The sequence below is a fragment of the Anneissia japonica genome, unplaced genomic scaffold (assembly GCF_011630105.1).
Source record: "Anneissia japonica isolate Jap-2015-1 unplaced genomic scaffold, ASM1163010v1 scaffold287785_len535756_cov143, whole genome shotgun sequence".
NCBI classification, from domain to species: Eukaryota; Metazoa; Echinodermata; class Crinoidea; order Comatulida; family Comatulidae; genus Anneissia; species Anneissia japonica.
The window spans coordinates 149,964-169,796 of record NW_022696924.1 but is presented as its reverse complement, the minus strand read 5'-3'; the positions used below and the strand labels follow the sequence as shown (position 1 = coordinate 169,796).

Here is a 19,833-nt window from a genome sequence, read left to right as displayed (position 1 = left end):
GATTCAATTCTTGCTTATACAGTATTTAAATATTTGAAGATTAAAAGGAAAATATATCATTTCTATTACCAAATTTTTCATTGGGGCCATTTTTACCTACCTGTCTTATGGGGCCATTTTTACCGGGGCCATTTTTTCCAAGGCCATTTTTTCCAGGGCCATTTTTTCCGGGGCAATTCTTACCTACATTCTATCTCATTATACAATTGTTTTCTTTCCTCATTACACCTATCAACATCCACAAACACCACAACCATAGTAACAAACTCTTGAAGGAGAAATAACAACTCCATCACCACATACAAACTAGCTACCCACCTCTTCAGTTACCACTTCTGCTATTATAGAAAATTATAATATCCTCACCTCATACATGATCCCTAGGCTATGCATATACTGTGATGCTTAGAACTTGCTGGACGAATCTGGGACACATACTCTATAACATTAATCATATCATCTGATGAACTGGACCAGCGTACCCCTGTACATACTGTACATACAAATAACAAATTTTGAGAGTTGAAGGTCTAGAGTAGTGTATGTTGTGGACAAAATTCAAAAGTCACATAATACTAGTAATTTGTCATGTCAAATAATTATGCCTATTGTTATTTATTATGCTGAAACTTTGCATTGTGGTAGTAAGTAGGGTTGTGCTTGGCCCAGGTTCTAAGCATTTGTTTCTTATATTTGTTTCAGAGCAAACCAATATGCCCACCAGAGAGCAAAGTAAGATTCATTCAAGTACTGTAAGCAGTGGCGGCTCTAGCATATATTTTCTGGGGGGGGGCCCTGTCTCTTATACACATCTGATGTGTATAAGAGACAGGGGGGAAGGGTTCGAGAGGGTGTTCCAACTCCCAAAAGAGATTTTTTTAAGAATAGGAACCTCTGGATGGTTTAAGCTACTTCACTTCACTTGCTGGTTTGAATTTAATCCTTTATAATTTATATCCCCACATTAACCAGGAATCATGTACTATAATAGAATTTTCGTAGAACATAGATTAAACTTTTATTAAAATTAGCTTACATTTGAGAATGAATATCCACTGCCTTCCATATGGAATGTTCCAACATAGTGTATTGCACAATCTTTGGATGCTCAAGATGATTTTTCTAATTCCCACAATGCATCGCTCCTTGCCTCATCTCTAGGTTTAAATATATTTGCAGCAAACCACTTCACTAAATCAGCTGCTGCAATGTAAAAAAAAATGCTGAAGATTGATGAACTAAAAAAAAAATCAACATAGTTGGTACTTCTCATATAAAAGTAGTAAATGTAGCCTGAGACCTAATTGTTGACCCATCTTCTTTCAAATCTTCTACATATGAAGCACATTAATTGCCAACATTAATTAATCTTTCATATTTTTGACAAAAATTTACAACTCATTAATTGCAATAATATTAGATGGTAAGTGCCTTAATGCCTTGGATATAGACTTTCAGAGGAATTTGCAGCAGTAAAAAATTGCATTGAATTTAATAAGTAATTTTTTATCATAGCAAAACCTCTGCTTTTGTTTATATTTACAGTAACCTATATTTGCTTCATCAGCCTAATTTTAACATAAAATTAGTAGAACATAGAACATAAAACAGCAGAATTGTTGTGAGTATAATCATGAAAAGGACAAGTATATAGTACAGTTTTAACCTTACCTTCTAATTTTATCTTGCAGCTCATAGAATTTTTAAAATTAAGCTAAAAATTAGAGAAATTGTTTGCTTGACTTTAATAGAATGCTTATATATTAAGCAGTCTTTCTTTCCTGTAAAATAATTAAAAAAAATACATATTTATTTTCATCTCATCCATAATAAAGTACACTAGACAACCACATAACAAAGTTCCAAAATAGAGTGCTACTTAACTACACTATGTTTCACCCCTTTATTCTGAGTAGTTATTACTACTGAGTAAATTTACATTATACTATCCATATCCAACTTTTTTTATATCTTTAACTTAATTTTTTGACATTGTATCTATAATATCACTTTTTCTTTCCTCATCAGTGTTTTGAAACTTTTTGCATCAGGCACTATACGAGCACATAGAGGTCTAATAAATTATTATTATCATTGTCATCATCATTATTATTGTTAATTGAGTCTTGAGTAAAATTAAAAATAATAAAAAGGCACAGTTTGCATAGACTAGAAATTGAGCACTGTTAAAATATTACTGTTATGCTGTTTCTTTTTGTATTATAATAATAATAAATAATAATAATAATTATTATTATTATTATTATTATTGTCATCTGTTATTTTAGGTAGTAGGCTGTGGTCTGATAAAATAATTTAAAACAAAACTAAATTATGAAACTGGCAAAACAGAACAGTTAAATGAATTTTAAACAATAATTCAATATAGAGGGCGACAAACAGATTATTTTCTTACCTATATTGGTATTAGACCCATTTAGTTTTATTTACATTCTTATCAATATCTTTTACTCTTTAGCCCATTTCAAAAGGACCGGTTAAGAGTTGATCCGTTGCTATGGATGGAGAATTGTCTGGTAACCAAGTTACAGTGTCGTCATCAAATTCCTGAAGGACATCATCTGGGCATTCAATGGCATCGGTGCATTGACTTTCCCACACATCTAAATCACAATAGAATAAATTGAGATTTCTTATATTAAGTTATTTCAAAGATATAAACTGTAATGCTCTATGTAAATAAACTACCATAATATGCCATTGGTGTATATGTAACGTAATACTATTATTCTATAGATAACAAACATTTTTATATGGTTTTGCCAAACAAAAAACTTTTTAACATGTATTTTTTTTAGGAAAATGTCAGCAATTTATAGTAATCTGATGTATTATTGAAACAAATTATTTTAATGCAAATCAGAAAACTGTATATTATGTTTGTAAACAATTTTATTTATTATTGTTTTAAAGCCAGGGTCTGGAGGAAACGTTTTTGATGTTGTACAACTGATTTTTGTAAGACACAAAAAATATATTTGACAAAAAACTCAGAAATGATAATGAGATACATATTTTTGAATATTTAAAACTAGGGGAGCGTAACAACCTTTTTTCGATCTTTTTCCCCAAGTTTTTAAATATTCAATAACCTGTATGTCATTAACATGTTCCCAGGTTTTTTTTTAAGCACCCTTTAGTGTTTTAGAAAGGTGGAGTGGAGTTGAATACCTTGGTGGTTAAGATGCTTGCCTTCCTATACAAGGGTCCTGGGTGCAAGTCACAGTAACAGGATTATTTTCTCCAAAATTACTCCACTCCCTAAGCCTCATAATGAGACTTAGTTTATGTAGAGCATCTTTGTTTGTCTTCTGAAGAAAAAAAAATCTCCCTCCGGAGCCTGGCTTTAAATCATTGAAAAATTGTAATACAAGATGATTTATTTTATTTAACATGATTGAAACATACACGCCACATGCAGGTTAGCTGTGCAAGACTTTGTACTGATTGCATTGCTTATGACACATCTGTATTTGCCACTGTCCTCTCCCTTCACATTCGTTATTGTAACAGAGGATACCCACAATCCATTGTCAGCATGAATGCGCTTTGTATTCTCAAGAACATGACCCTTAAAGTACCAATCAGCAGTCGGTGTTGGCATGCCACTGAACGTGCAAATGAACTTGGCATAATCACCTACATTTACAGAAAGATTTTCTGGCTTCTCTACTATACTGACAGGCTCTGCATAGAAAAAGACACAAATTAGATTTATGACTACATTTTGATAAGAATCAATATAAAGTATATGTTATTATACATACTATACAGCTAAATGTGACTGAAATGGTTATTTTGCCAGGGTTTTATTATTTTCTGATTGGCTAATAAAGGCACTGGCTAATATAAGGCACTGATGTATATCATAATAAACCAGCTGCCATTAAAAAGCCCAAGCACAAGAAATAATGCTTGCCTTGTAATAGATTCCTTGGTACAAATCCTGACACCAAAATTTATTTTTTCACAAATAAAACAACTCCAGTTCCTAAGCCTTATAGACACTATAGAGCATTATTCCATTCTGAAAAGGAGAATTTAGTAAAAGCAGGGGTGGTATCTATGCTGTTTAACAAGGCTTGAGGACTGACAAATTTTCAAAGGCAGTGTCTAAATGTGAAGGCCTGGTGTTCTGAGCTCAGGTACTACTCCTCCCCTGGCACCTGGAAAACTATAGTAGGCTGTGCCATTTTACTCTTGTTTAGTACATCATACCCAAAAGTTTTTTTGTAAAGAAAAAAAAATCTTTCTGCATTTTTGGTCCATCAAGTGGTGGGCAACAGGAAGATTGGAATGTTTGACAAAAGAGCATAGAGTGTCACGGATTAAACCCACTGAGGATTATAATGATAAATGAAGTAAATAATTATGTTTTGCAATAACTTTAAAGGCTTAGAGAATATCTTATGATTGGTAGGCGTGAATTGTAAAATCTTGGAACTGCGTTCTTCATAGAATCATGTCCGCCGATGAGCTTAGGGCGTAGTCACTGCCTGAATTTTGTTGAATCACCTGAGCCTGATTGCTAAACAATACTATGTTAGCATTTCATACTAATATTCAAGTTATTTCTATTTTTAGAATATGCATAGATTATGATATTGATGCAAATAGTATGGAATTTACAGCCAGCTTTAAAGATGCACTGTCTGCCATGTGCCAAAATTCAAATCTTGAGTCACTAATTCGTACAGTTTCCGCAATTGTTTTTGGCAGACAACATATAAGTCAATTTTGGTAACCAAACAATAAGCATAACCATGCAGTAGGCCTATATTCTGAAATCCACATTTTAGCATTTACAGTAATAAACAAGCTACTCCATTTAAAAAGCAAAGTAATATTTAAATTTTCATATTTAGCATAAAATAATAAACTTTAATTAAAGCGTTGAGCAACTCAACCTGGTTACCTTCCACTGACTTTCTTCGGCGTAAGAGGTAAGGTGGTACACTGCCTTCCTCACCATTACAACATCCTGGGCTAGGCATAGATTGCACAATGCATACATTGTTATTTTCAGTTTCTACAAGCTTAACAATCTCGCCTTTACTCAGCTCAAGCCCGCACAATCCACCAGCAATGAAGTCATCTGACATCTCATAAAGAGCTCCAACTTCAAGTTCCTTACAATCCTGCATAAGACACATTGCACATAAGCATTCAGCAGTACAATAGCCATTGGCATGTGCAACTTTTATGCTTAAAAAAGGGAATTTGATTTTAATGGCATTCAAAAAATTCTATTCAATTACAATGGCCATATTCGACTGGTCGTTCTTCGTTAAACCATGCCAACCTGCGCAGTGATAAAATCTTAATTAACGAAGACGACCAGTCGAATAGAAAACTGGTAGATACTCGACAAAACAAAATGGCTGCATAGTTATCGCGATATACACTGTGTTTAATCAAGGCTGCTTCGGATTCTGGCAGTATAGGTTTTTTGTAAAAAAATGTTTCCATCCAGCTTTTGAATTCTGTTAGCCTGCAATTATTTTGACTTCGATGTGGGTAAATATTATTATAATTTTTATTTTCTAAAAATTAATCTAAATTATATTAACGCAAATATTGTTGCTAAACTGACCAATCAGCCATATGTTTTTTTTGGTCATGTACATAACTTAACACTGATTAACATATTCTGGTTACATTAATTTTCATTGTCAACGAAGTCTATTTTACGTACCAGTCAAAGGAAAATAATACTCAATGAAAATTCGTACTCAACGAAAGGAACCAGTCGAATAAGCCCTTTGAGTAGGCATTTGTTAAAGCTTAAAAGTAAGCAGTCTTTTTTTAAAAATCATGATCACCTCGAGCATGGATGTGTTGTGTGTATTCAATTCCAGCATGTCAGGATTTGCATGAATAGTGATGTGCCATTTTTTTTTTGTGTCTAGTTCCACAAATTTCTTTGCACATTTAAAATCAAATCTTATAATATAGGCCCAAAAATTTGAGTGCTAAATTTTAGTATTGTGTTGAGCACTTGGCCAAGAGGTAATGTTTCTGCTTCTTGTACTGAACAGCCCGGTTCAAATCTGGCCAGCATTGGGTTTTAATTGCAGTAAGATCGCACTGCTCCTCACATAACTCTCGTATGAGAGTTACTCTTGGTGACATAAAGGACAATTTATCCGTTATATGTAGGTACTGGTGCAGAACTGTGGCTGTCAGAGGCACCCAAGGCCCAGCTAAAATTTACAAAAAAGACAAATTTGATTTATGTAATTTTTAATTTATTTTATTTTTATAAGAATCTAAGCGTCTGCAACAACTATTAAAGTAAAAATTATATTTTGAAGGACCAATGGATTGGAATAAGCACTTTATAATGCATGCATGCTTTTTAAAATGTTATATCAATTTTCTATATCCAGGAATGCAGTAGAAATGCATCAGCACTATTTTCAACAGATATACAATAAATTAAAAAAATATATGTAATAAAATATTGTAAAATGAGTGTATAATAATATAATGTTGGGCATTTTAAAGGGAAAGATAATTGTTGTTCTGGATTATGAGTATTTCATTATATCCCAATACACAATAGGCAACACAAGAAGAATTATCTCAACTAATGTAAAAAAAAATTGTCCAACAGCAAATACACTTGCAGGATGGAAAAATACTCTATGAGTTCTTAGTTAGGAGATTTTTAGTTGAGATAATAATTCTTCCATAAGGATTAAAACCAAGACATTGTCATTGGAAGCAGTGGCAGATCTGAGTGCAATAAAAGGATTATTCCTGATGATGACATAATTAATGTCGAAATATTGAATCACAACACGATGGCATGTATTTCAATACTTGGAGTATGTATTATACTTTCTTATAAAAGGATTATATTTCACAGAATTCACTGAGTAACCCACATTCAAGGCCTGGAACACAGGATATGTCAGATAGGCCTATAGTGGTTGGCAGCAGCCAAAAAATCTCTAACCAAGTGTGAAATCATATAGAAATGGCTAAAACTTCAAAGTTTCATTAGAGCATCTCCTAAACCAACACAGGTAAAGGAACAGCCCAAAAGCTTACTTTATCCACCATGGATTGGATTGGATTTCTTCAGAGTGGTACACACCAAGGATAACCCACAAAAGTCCTATGGTCCTTTCTGGTGGCGGATTGAGCAGTGCACTGGGATACAATCCCTACTCTTTTCTGAAGAGTGTACTGCATTTGTTAACATGCGCATGGGCTATTTTGCACACAGGACCAATGGCTTAAAAATCTAGTCCGAAACACGATGTGCTTTGAAACTTGCATTTCAGCCCTCCAGCTGAAACACAAGGAAAGCAGCGATGGGAATTGAACCAGTGATCAAGAGATCTTGATGATTCAGCACACACAGTGGCTACCACCAGTTTAGCCAACTGAGCTATTTGGATCTCATAGCTGCTCTTGTGCCACCACTTTGGACATTTGGTCATCTATTGCCAGCCACACCACCTCGGCAAAAGTTCTGGATCTGCCGCTGGGAAGACGTTACCGGAAAGATGAGAATGTTGGCCACCAAGTTACAGCTCTGTTTATTTTTATGTATGTATTAACATTTATCTAGGACAAAGGCAAAGCAAGGCATTTCTTGTAAGCATGGCAACCAGTTGATAGACTGTACATCTTGTTTGGACTCACAAAAGCTGCAGTACAATGATCTTTTTCTACCAAGTCATGCAACTAATTATTAACCATGTGAAATTGAATCTACCATAGTGTTTTACTTACATTTTGTGGTGGAGTATCACTGTCAATACTTGTAAAGCTGTCACCATGGAGACGATCTGGTACCGATAATGAGAAGGTAGCACCTAAATCAGATGTAAGCTGTTGGGACGGTGTCTCGTTGAATGTTAACGATTCACTTGATTTACTTAATAAACTGGAATTGCTAAGTGTGCCTGAATATAAAAACCAACATACTGTAGTAATGTATTAACAATAACGTAATACATTTGATAATAATATACAACAATAAAAAAAAAAATAACAAAAACAATAATAATGATATTTAATATTAATATTTGCAATATTAAAAAGGGGAGAAAATAATAAGACATAATATTTTGTTAAATGCTGACATAGAAGAGTGTACTGAAGGAAAAGATGAAGTTAAGTATCAACATGACAGGTCAATCTACAAAACCCAGAATATGTTATTATTTTCAGATGTTAGAAAATATGTAAGAAAGTGCAACATTACATTACAGTAAAGCAAAATTTAATGAAACTAGACATATTGGTAACTGGATGCACTGCCTACACATAATCAATTCCCATCCTGTAATTTGCAAGTTATTTGCTGTTTGATGTGAATGTAATAATTTTTTTACAACTATAAAAAATATTGTTATTTACAGTCTTTAACAGCAAGTTATCATATATTAATTCACATGTTACTGTAAGTAAATTTATTTTTCAAACTCATTTTTCTTTTCGACAAATTCATCTAGACCTTACGTTTTTTTTTTCCTCTTATGAATGTGTACATTGTTTAATTGGTAATATTTATTATATGAACATATACCTTCTCAGAAAACCTTGCTTGCTATATACTGCTTGTGTTTATATTGAGTATATAATATATTAGATCTATGATGCAAATAATAATAATTATTATTATTGTTATTAATAAAACTTGGTACTAAGGAATATGTGATTGTTATCTATCGATTTTTGTAAACAAACGTTTTCAGCCATTAGCTGCTGTTTTGTATTGTTTTATACTGAAATAAATAAAAAGTAAATAAATAAATAGATTTGGACACTATAAGAATAGCAGTAAAAGACAACTAATCAACTAAAAATATAAAATAGATTATAGGTTAAGGAAAATATATTTTTCAGAAAGCATTCACAACTGTTAGAGAGTATAGATGATTAAACTTGGTACTAAGGAATATGTGATTGTTATCTATCGATTTTTGTAAACAAACGTTTTCAGCCATTAGCTGCTGTTTTGTATTGTTTTATACTGAAATCAATAAAAAGTAAATAAATAAATAGATTTGGACACTATAAGAATAGCAGTAAAAGACAACTAATCAACTAAAAATATAAAATAGATTATAGGTTAAGGAAAATATATTTTTCAGAAAGCATTCACAACTGTTAGAGAGTATAGATAATTAGTAGACACATGAATCTCGACAGGCAACATGCAACATAATGCATGAGGACGCTCTACCTTGCTCGGAGTTGAGTGATGAGATTGAACTTGCTGATCGTAAGCAACTTCTAGTTTGATGTAATGTTCCTGTTAATGAATACATTATTTTACAGTACTTATTTCTTTCTAGACAAAGCAATTATATAGATACAGCAATTCTCTTATGCAGGCTCATTCCAATTTACCACTTTTGGGACTGAGGTTTTTAGTGGTCTTTAGCAGCTTAGAATCCCTCTAATTAAAGACTGGGTAAACAATTATTACTGTACTATGAAAATATTAGTTTCATATTTTAAGATTAATTTTTACTTTGATTTTGTATTAATGCTGTAGAATTGATTCTGGTTTTTTTTTTCTTGCACTAGAGGTAGCAATGCGAAATGCCAAAACAACCAATATTGAGGCTTCCTCAATTGGAGGTGGTCTTTAATTGGAGGGGTCTTTAATTGGAGGGAGACCTGTGTTCTGTGAATTTCAAAATGGAACTTCTTAATACATTTGAATATTGTGGTGTTTAATTATTGTTATTGTTCTAAATAATGATGGATAAATAATTATTACTATACTATGAAAATATTAGTTTCATATTTTAAGATTAATTATTACTTTGATTTTGTATATGCTGTAGAATTGTTTCTGGTTTTTTTTTCGTGTGTACCATTGTTAGTTAGTTCACATGCATGCTTAGATTTAATGTGTATTATGTACTGCATTTACAGGTCTCAAGAACAAACGTTTTACTGTTCAATTTGATTTTCTCTTACATAAATTATAAATAGAAAAAAATCTGAATATTCACAATTCAATATGTTATTTTGGATATCTAATCCATTTAGGCCCTTGTCTTACTTCCGTAATTTATATACATTTGACAATATATTGTATAAATGGAACCAAAAATGTAAACGATAAACTTTTCCTAACTCTTATGGAACACTTACCATAGATTCTCTCTACACTGGCTTTGGCTTCTAACATCTCCATCTGTTTTTGTTCCAAAAGACTTCTTATTTCTTTCACCCATGCCTCTTTCACATACTTAGTTTTTGCCTAGAAAAACGAATTAACTTTCCTAGATCTTTAAAATTTTTTGAGTCACTGTATATAATACAGTAGTAAGATGCTTTTATCTTTTTTTTTAATACTTTTAGGTATAGTATTAACAATTTTATCTTGTCAAATTTTAATTTGTATTCCATCTCATTGATATTATTGAAATTATTATTATGTAAATGTGAATCATATTTCTGGGAGTGGGGGAGGGATGGACTTCAATATATAATTAATTTATATTACAGTACCTGTAACGTCATGCTAAGCGAGGATGATGCTTTTCCATACCATAGTTCAAAACATCTCTCATCCCTTGATTCTTCTGTCATGCCGATACCAGGAATCTACAAAGAAATATTAAATATCATCAATCCTATTGATTTTTCCAATAAGTCATACGAGATCCTGAAACATCTGAGGATGGTTTAAAATTTCCCAAAATTTTCCCTCAGGGCTCAGCTACATCCTCACCAACTTTGGAAAGATTTCATTCTCACTGCCATTAAATTATCAAATACCGTAAAATTTTTGAATAGAAGTCCTGGGCTTCTTTTTTAGGACCCTTGGATGGGCTTCTTTTTTCAAGATGGGCTTCTTTTCAAGATTGCTTTTTCAAACTAAAGAGAAGGACTTCTTTTCATAATGAATGCTGTAAATTTTAGAATTGCTACTATACAACATTTTTTAACTATTTCGAAATTCTGTTTAATATGTTTTTAAATTTTAACCATGCTAGTACAATGAAATAACATTGATACTGACATGCTATCATAATAATCAAAGATTACATCAGTATAAGTATATGAACTCTCTCGAAAGAAGCCCATATTATTCAGATTGGAAGCATGACTTCTTTTTGAGATTGCTTCTGCAAACTGAAGAGGGGGCTTCTTTTCCAGATGGGCTTCTTCTCAAGATTAAGGGGCCTCTTGAGGTTTTACAGTATCCCTTTTAGAATGTTGGGTGATGCTGTCCTCATTAAAATATGTTTTCAAAAGCTGATAAAAGATAATGAATAACAGTGAAATAAATTTGGCAAATCACAATATGACATATTATGTGAACATTAATTCTGATTATTCTATTGGTTAAATGCTTGAAGATATATTTTTGTTCTGCTCAAATTCAGTTCACTACTTTAAAAACATTATGGATAACAACAGCTGGAATTTTTGCTTTTTGACTTAGGTGATTGGTTCAAGTTGACCTCATGTTCTGTGTTGAAAACAACATGATTATCCAATTATGTTTCAGTTTTATTGAGATAAACCATCCATGATTCAATTAACTCCAATTCAAAGGACTGAGTATGAATGTGTTACCCTGTATAAACAATGTATAATAAAATATACATTAAGGTGTACTTGGCAACTATAATGTGTGTTAACAATAGACAGTTAAGTTCAGTTTTTGTTTATTTTCACTGATATTTTACCATCTGCAGTGTGGCCCTTTTCCACCCTGCCTTTTACCAGGCTTTCCACCCTGCCTTTTTGCCACTTTGTGCCTTTTCCATCCTACTTTTTGCCACTTTATGCCATTTACCCTGCACTTTCCCCTGTAACATTTTGCATTCATTTATTAACAGTAAAAATTTTACAAACAGGCCACTCAGCCTCTTGCTACCCTACATCTTACTCCCTGCCCTCTTGCCAACCTGACTTACAACCCTGTCTTTGCTAAAGCCATATATGAGTTTTTAATATGATGAATTATCTTGCAATTCATCTTAACTGTATGATCATATTGTTATGACTTATAAAATAATTATTTTCCTACAAATAGGAACCATTTGTCATTTGATTTGCTGGCGTGTTGATAGTAACTTACTGTCATGTGGTTCTTGTAAGCATACGTAAAACCTTCAGAGCGGGGATCCTTTTTGATTTTCGTAAGCATGATTTGATCCTTAAATAGAAACACATGCCGTTCTTTTCCTCTCCCTTTCTGCTTTCCTGTCCACACTGTGAAGTCCTCCTGACGATACAGCTTTCCAAGATCATTTATATTACCCTTAAAGAAAAGATCAAAGGTCATAATTTTATTACGGTTTTAATAGCATGTAGTGCATATGTTTTACAATTATTTCAAAATAAAATCAATTAATTACCTTATAATAATTTTGAAAGTTAACTTAATTCCACAGTAAGTCTTTTTCTTTAAAAAAAAACCTTCATACTATATTTGTTTGACCATATTAAAAAACTTTTTCATTCAATGTGCACAGGATTAATATAATGATTGATAAATAAATGTACACTCTACTGAAAATAATAAAGAACTAATAATTTGGAATGTGTTGTACTTCTTATTATCTAAATAAACCATCAGTGTAGTATGATTTGATATCAATCAGTTATCAAGATTTGGCTATGTTATAGCAATTTACCTGGAACCCTTCAATCAGACTAATGTGCATTAAATCATTGGCCCTCTTTGGTACTTGCATCATCACGTTCAATGCCATCTATATAAGGATAAGAAGAAATGTGTTACAGCATATAATGTTATCATCATACTAAAAATAATATACAATAACATGGCAGGCAAAATTTGAATGATACGATAGATTCCCAGCATGGTTTAGCAGATAACATTTCCATCAGTGTGTGTGTCATATTCATTAGACCACACAGACTTGTTGATATATACGCGTAGATTTAATATATTTATTCAATGAATAATTTTAAACAATTCATGCTCTCTCTTCAGCATTAACTGTACTAAACTTAAAATCAAAATACTTAGATACATTTAGAGACCTTAGGTAGTGATAAGCTATGAATACATCATGGTGTAACAATATATATATATATATATATATATATATATATATATCACATATAAACACACATATACACACACATATATACACATATATACACACACACACACACACACACACGTACCTCTAATTCAATACAATCCTCTTTTGCTCGTGATGTATACTTCACAACTTCCTTCAACAGAAGTTGATATTTGGTGATTCGTTGAATTGGCTTAATTAGATAATCTGATAAGCTAAACTTATCTATTATCCCCTTGCTGCGAAGGTAGTCCTGTAAGGAGGGATAAATAATAATAATAATAATTCTTTATTGGTCTTCATTTAAATTGGAAATTCGGCTGGGCCCCTGGGGACCCATGGCAGGGCGAGTGCAGCGGCACCCAACTAGAATACATAACAGACACATACAGACACAGACATTATCACTAACCCGCCTAACTCTCAATATGAGGGTTATTCGAGGAGCCAAGCAATCAGACTAATTAAAACCCAACGCTTGTTGGGTTTGAACCGGGGTCATCAGTACAAGAAGCAGGAACAATACCTCTTGCCCAACCGCTCTCTGTCCACACACGTCAATTTAATTTTTGCAGATGTGCGCCATTTTTATGCCCTGATAAATCAGCAACAGCAGCAGATACAGTACCATTCACATATAGTTGATTTTAAAAAAGAATATGAAGTTTGTATTGTAACAGAAATTAAATAGAAGATTATGTTAATTTGCCTAACTACGTTACCAAGAAGTGTATAGAAGAATCTGTTTACCAGTGTTTAAGAAATTAATGCATCAACAGTTTTTGTTAGCTTAGTGGTGACTATAAGAAATCACTGTTCTATTTAGCTATTTATTTTTATGAGGAATTTGAAAAACAGGTGCGTAACATTAAACTACAATGTATTTTTCAATTACTTACATCAAAGCAGGCTTTCACTACAGGTGTCAGGCAGCTTTCGGACTTTGGCTTGTTCTTGCAGTACTGTACATGATATTCAAAGTTGCATTGCTACAGAAAAAGCAAAATCAGGAGGAGAAATTATTATTATTATTATTATTATTATTATTATTATTATTATTATTATTATTATTATTATTATTTAAAGTAGAATTTATATTCAATAATTTAGTTTTTAGGATAATTGTGAAAGTTTGTAACCTATGCCATGAGTGTCTGTTTTAGATGTATGTTAAAAAAAATTATCAATATTTTATATGTGAAAGGAATAGATGTGTGAATAACACAAGCTTCAAACTACTGAGCTGTGGAAGCCTTTTGGTATACAACAGATTCAGATTCATTCTTGTCTCACACAACTGATACAGGCCAACACCATCACATAATGGAATTGAGCCTAGAAAGAAATCTCAAAGAATGCAGTAGAAATATATGTACCAGTACAGTACATGATATTATCAAAGTTATACTGCATAGCACTGTGAATTGGTCATACCAACAGGCTTCCTGGTATTGCTGTATGCCGCTTGCTTTGACAGTGAAGATCACACGTTAATTCCTACCGAAAGCAACTTTCTTTATACAATTGAAAAAAGAGAAATATTGCAACCATAATTCTCACCCATTTAATGAAGGCTCTTCCCACGCTGTATGCATCATTCCCACACTCTTCCAACTCCTTCACAAAGATGCTAAATGACCAAAAAACAAAGAATGTAACCAGTTAAAGGTATTTTTCAACATATCTTGTTTCTTTTCTCTCACATAGGGAACAATAGCTCTTGCTTGTTTAAATACCATAAGTAAATTAGAGGTTCATTCGTACATACTCTGTTTTTCCTAGACCTAATACACATATCATAATTTGCGAATCTGCTTTGAAAAATGATCAGAATCGATATCATATTACCTTCAAAATAAAAAAAACAGGAAATTTTGTCTCTGATAACGTGGCCTACGGGATATATCGTAGAAGAAGTCCAAGCCATTGAAATAATGACCTACTTAAACAAAGAATTGACAGGAAGTTCACCAATTGACACATAATTTATTCCTGGTTTATTTAAATTTATTATCTTAAAGTGGGAGAGGTTGGCACAAGGGCTCTAAATCTTGAGGTCAGGGGTTCAAGCTCTCACTGTGAATTTCGGAAATCCTTGGATCTTGCTATATCTCCATGCTTGGACAAAGAACTTCTACATTTGCCTCTCATCAGGAGTATAAATGGGTATTAGTAGGTTGTTGTATTATTGAATGTGTCGATTTTAGCTGCACTATTTATTGCCAATACTGACCGCCTACTCCACACGGGGGTGTTGTGGATTCATACAGGTCACATTGCCCAGCAGAAATCAAAGTCAAACTTAAGACTCTTGTGATCTTGACGAAAAGGAAATATACTATAAATATAGGTATTAAGTATTAACTATGGTGCAGATAGACATTGTTTGTTGCTCCATACACCCTTAGGGAGGCAACCGAAAGATGATGATGATGATAATAACAACTGATGATGATGCAGATAACATAACAGCAATAAAGTTATATTAATTCTAATAATAATACTATTAGTATTAGTAATACTAATACTAATAATGATTTGGTTTAAGAGGGCCTGTGGTTCCAGCCAAAAGTCCAATTATCCCTCGGGGGCCCTGCCTTTAGCCAGTTAGAGCTCACAGGCTTTAATTGGACAGTAATAGTCATAGTAATAGCCACAGCAGAGCAGTGACAATCGCATTGTAAGTGATAATAATATTAATAATATTCAAATAATGAGAGAATGCAATGCATTCGAAAAGGCAACCGGAGCAAAAAAAAAAAAAAAAAAATAGTTTCAATGCTATTACACTTGTTGAGGGTTGGATTGAATGTTCTAGAAAAGACTTCAGGATTTAGCAATAGGCTTATATGAGCTGATGAGTTATTTAGAGCCTTGAAAATAATCGTAAAAATATCTTGTAAATGATTCTGGAAACCATTAAAGTTGCTTTAGTTAAGGGATGATATGTTGGCAGTTTGAAGAACCAAATGGCCAGCTGTGTTCTGCAAAATATTCGATTTTGAAATGTTTTTGATTGAGTAATAATAGTTTTATTCATATTTTATGTAATTTTCTATGTTACAGGACAGTTTAAATTAGAAAAAAATAAATATGTTGTCATTTTTACTCTACTTTTTATTACTACATAGTATGTGACATAGTGGGTACAGTGGGCACAGCAGCGGTGTGATTGAAGCTCTAGGATTTAACTTCCATGCACTGATTTCTACAATAGTAGGCCTATGTGTTGAGCCGATGAATGGGGTAATAATGTAAGGTGCATACAGACCTTGTTGGCATGATTCACTAGCAGTATAAAGGCCTAAGACACACATATTATTTTACTTGCATAAAGTAAAGTCAAGTACATATTAAAAGTTTAAGCATTTACAATAAAATGAGGAAATCGTGTCAAATTGTATAAAAAAGAAACTTACTTTTTATGGAATTCGCAAATTTTCTCAAAATTCAGAAAAAGTACATCCTTCTTGCCTTTGACAGCAGGTGGGGCATTCTGCTCATCCATCAGTGGGAGGTAGCTCTCAATACAAAACAGCATATTCTTCACAAATGTACGTTCAGTTTGTAACAATTCTTCCAGAACATACCTGAGGGTGGTCTCATTGTTTAATCATTTCTATGTATTATACACTTTTGACTAAGTAGTAATGATCATCTTCCAATCATGGTACTGGCTAAAAATACATTTAATTGACCCAAAGCAACATAACAAGACTTTTTTTATCTCGTTCGTAGCAAACCACCACTTTTATTCACAAAATATTAAACCACGTACTCCCAGCTTTTCGTGTTAACAATTCATAGAACCTACAAATAAAAAACTTGATTTAATTTTATTTAAAAACTCAGATCACACGTCCGCCCCTCATCTATTTTTAACCTTTCCCCAATCCGCATCTCTTATCTTTAAAGCGACAAAAATCATATATTGATTTGAATGTCAGTTGTTTATAGTTTTGGTGGTTCTAATAATAACCCCATGGGATATTATAAGAGTAGTGGGTTATTATCATAGATTAATTTCTAGAGTGGGTTATTAGAAATTTTACGATACCACAGTAAATCTTCTCACTATATCTCTATTTGATAACCTTTAAGGCATAAGAAGCCAAAACAATTTTTAAACTTATTTTGTGAGATAAAACTTTTCTCCCTCTGTTTGTAAAGGTTATCTTCATATTTGTTTAAAACACTGTCTTTATATACAAAAAAAAACAAACCCCAAGACAATAAGCAGTCAGACTATCGTATAATAGTGGTATGTCTTACTCTATAACATAACAAGACTTTATCACTTAGTTATATACTGAATTTTACAAGTGTATTTGTGTATTATGTTTGAAAATACTTTCAAAATATAAAGACGTCTCTTAAGCGATCCAAATTTACGAAAGTATGAAAATTAGTAGAAAATAATTATTACTAGATTACTGAGTATACATTCAAACTAACCTTCTTTTGATGAGGGCTTCTTGCTTTTTACTTCCAACTAGATCTGCATCTCCTTCATCTAGGATTACTCGTGATATCATACGATTCAACGATTCTGTTTGCCCAGGTACCATGTTGGAACCATCTTTCATTAGGTGACTAGCAGGGACCCACCCACGCTTGGGATGATTGAACTTGGTCGGTTTTGTCTGCACAAGCCATTCTATTGCACTATCAGAATCCAAAATCTCCACGTACTGGCCCTCAACCAGTGGAATGTGATCACTATCATCCTCATCAGGAGTATATGATGCAATTGCCACACACATGTCAAAAGTCTGTAGATGGAAATTCAAGTATTTAACTACATATTTATATATTTAACTTTTTATAATCAATAAACAAGATAAATTTATTGTCATCATGCTCATTAATAAAATAATTTGTGCACAAAATACCCATTCATAGCGGTGATTGTTATATCCCAATTAAAACACATATCTCTGAGCATTTTTACCTAGATGTGTTTTAGATTAGAACATATACTTACATCTCTTGAATCATCTTGGTCAGATATTTGTCTCATTGCCAGAAGTCTTTCCTTTGCACTCATTTTTCTTTTAAGTTTTTTTTCATACATATTTTCAGTAGGGGTAGCTGAGGACAATCGAAACAAAATGTATTGTTATAGAATGTATTTCTTGTAGTTAATGTTTAGACAAGCTCTTACAATGCCATTTAATTCATGATAATTTACATTAAATGCTTACAATACCCTTCTCAAAAAACTTAATAGGAGAGTTTAAATGAAATTTTGTAAAAATGACACTTTTGTTTTATAGTACAGTAGATTAAAAAATAAGAGAATATCCGCTCAATAGACAATCAATAAACAAGCTTACCACCATGATTCATCACCACGCATAATTATGATAATATATTTATCAGTTTCTTTCACTTCCTTCCAAATACAGTTACAATTCTAATTGTATTATGAATCAGACATTAATTACCTATATCAGGGAAGAGTTCTTTAATGGCAAGTTTAACACTGTTCCTCTTAGCTTTCACACTGTCTTCTTCGTCAAGTTTTTCTAGCAGTGAGACAGGAATATAGCCAATCTGACAAAAAGAACATGAATATTCATTGCCTTGATGCGTTTCTTTGGGCTTTATCAGCTCAAACAAAAATGCATATGGATGTGGACTCGAGGTGAATACATGCTACCATATTATCTACGGATAAAATCACAGAACTTACTGGACAATATTATATTATTTCGGACAAGTTCTCACATACTCCTACTAACTTCATATAAGCCATTGCATGCCAAAACTAAAATTTAATATATGTCGGAGAAACAGGTAAATTTTAATAGCATTAGCATTTAGAAACTCTCAGACTCATTTTCGTTTAATAACCACAGTAAAGATAATATTGTTGGTACTGTTGTTAAACGTTGTCGCAAAAATTTGGAAGAAACCTGATTTATAATCTAGGAACTCTCATGGTCTAAACGCATTTTTAATAATTCAGAATTTAAATAAATTCCATGACAATATTATACAGTATTATTATATTGTATATGAATTTTAGTACTATTATTTTTAAATATTTGTCAATTTTGGATTATAGAATATAGAATTACTCATTATTATTTTACAACATATTCATGTGAAATTCCCTCCACGGCCACCACTATTTCAAATTCCTCTATCTGCCACTGATTACCGACGTGTTATTAGGCACCTCTTGGGTGATGTGTATGGAGCACTTGCATCCTTTCTCTGATTGTCAGGTTATTCTTTTTTTGTGCTTTTAACTTTTAATTGGCCATGATCTAAGGCTACTGGTCACTTTTGTTTAAAATTTTATTTTTTTTTGTTTTTTGACCTAGCTACATACTAGGCCTATATATTGTTCGCTAGTCTCGTTCAGTTCTCTCCCTGTCTCTTATACACATCTAGATGTGTATAAGAGACAGATATATATATGCGTACCACTAATAATGCTAGTTCTCGAATAGTCCCAGACTTTCATGGGCTTCGGCTAATAATTTTCTGATGTCGGCGGCGAAGATGGTGATGATGACGATAATGATAATGATTTAGACATTGGACTGACTTCTATGAAAATTGCCTGTAAAAGCTTTTCTCATCTTTATTGATTAAAATGACTGTTCTTTGTACGTTATAATCGATTAGAACTGTCGCTGTTAAATGTTAAATACCTTAAGCATACATAAAGGTTTTTAATTGCTTCCTTCTTCAAAACGACTGGTTTCCATGTTTTCTAAGGTTGCACTTTATTTTTACTTAAACCTAAATTAAA

The 19,833-nt window shown here is 32.5% G+C and overlaps 1 protein-coding gene across 12 annotated transcripts in view; it reads right to left on the bottom strand.

Annotated features, from left to right (window-relative positions):
- Positions 1–163: 163 nt before the first annotated feature.
- The window catches only part of LOC117102173 (muscle M-line assembly protein unc-89-like), a 58,688-nt gene continuing 39,018 nt past the window's right edge, over positions 164–19,833 (bottom strand). For 7 of the 12 annotated variants that reach the window (XM_033242388.1, XM_033242377.1, XM_033242384.1 and 4 more), the window contains 19 exons: positions 18,515–18,623; positions 18,052–18,158; positions 17,523–17,839; positions 16,487–16,657; positions 14,628–14,697; positions 13,967–14,056; positions 13,171–13,320; positions 12,651–12,728; positions 12,092–12,274; positions 10,510–10,605; positions 10,150–10,258; positions 9,227–9,295; positions 7,768–7,940; positions 4,937–5,159; positions 3,430–3,708; positions 2,417–2,624; positions 1,672–1,781; positions 1,037–1,203; positions 164–493 (listed from right to left, as the gene is read on the bottom strand). In XM_033242388.1, the coding sequence (XP_033098279.1) occupies positions 2,476–2,624; positions 3,430–3,708; positions 4,937–5,159; positions 7,768–7,940; positions 9,227–9,295; positions 10,150–10,258; positions 10,510–10,605; positions 12,092–12,274; positions 12,651–12,728; positions 13,171–13,320; positions 13,967–14,056; positions 14,628–14,697; positions 16,487–16,657; positions 17,523–17,839; positions 18,052–18,158; positions 18,515–18,623 (2,373 nt within the window). In that variant the 3' untranslated portion in view covers positions 164–493; positions 1,037–1,203; positions 1,672–1,781; positions 2,417–2,475. Of the gene's footprint in view, positions 494–1,036; positions 1,204–1,671; positions 1,782–2,416; positions 2,625–3,429; positions 3,709–4,936; positions 5,160–7,767; positions 7,941–9,226; positions 9,296–10,149; positions 10,259–10,509; positions 10,606–12,091; positions 12,275–12,650; positions 12,729–13,170; positions 13,321–13,966; positions 14,057–14,627; positions 14,698–16,486; positions 16,658–17,522; positions 17,840–18,051; positions 18,159–18,514; positions 18,624–19,833 lie in introns of those variants that run through there. The other 5 variants (XM_033242383.1, XM_033242378.1, XM_033242380.1 and 2 more) reach the window with 5 other exon arrangements.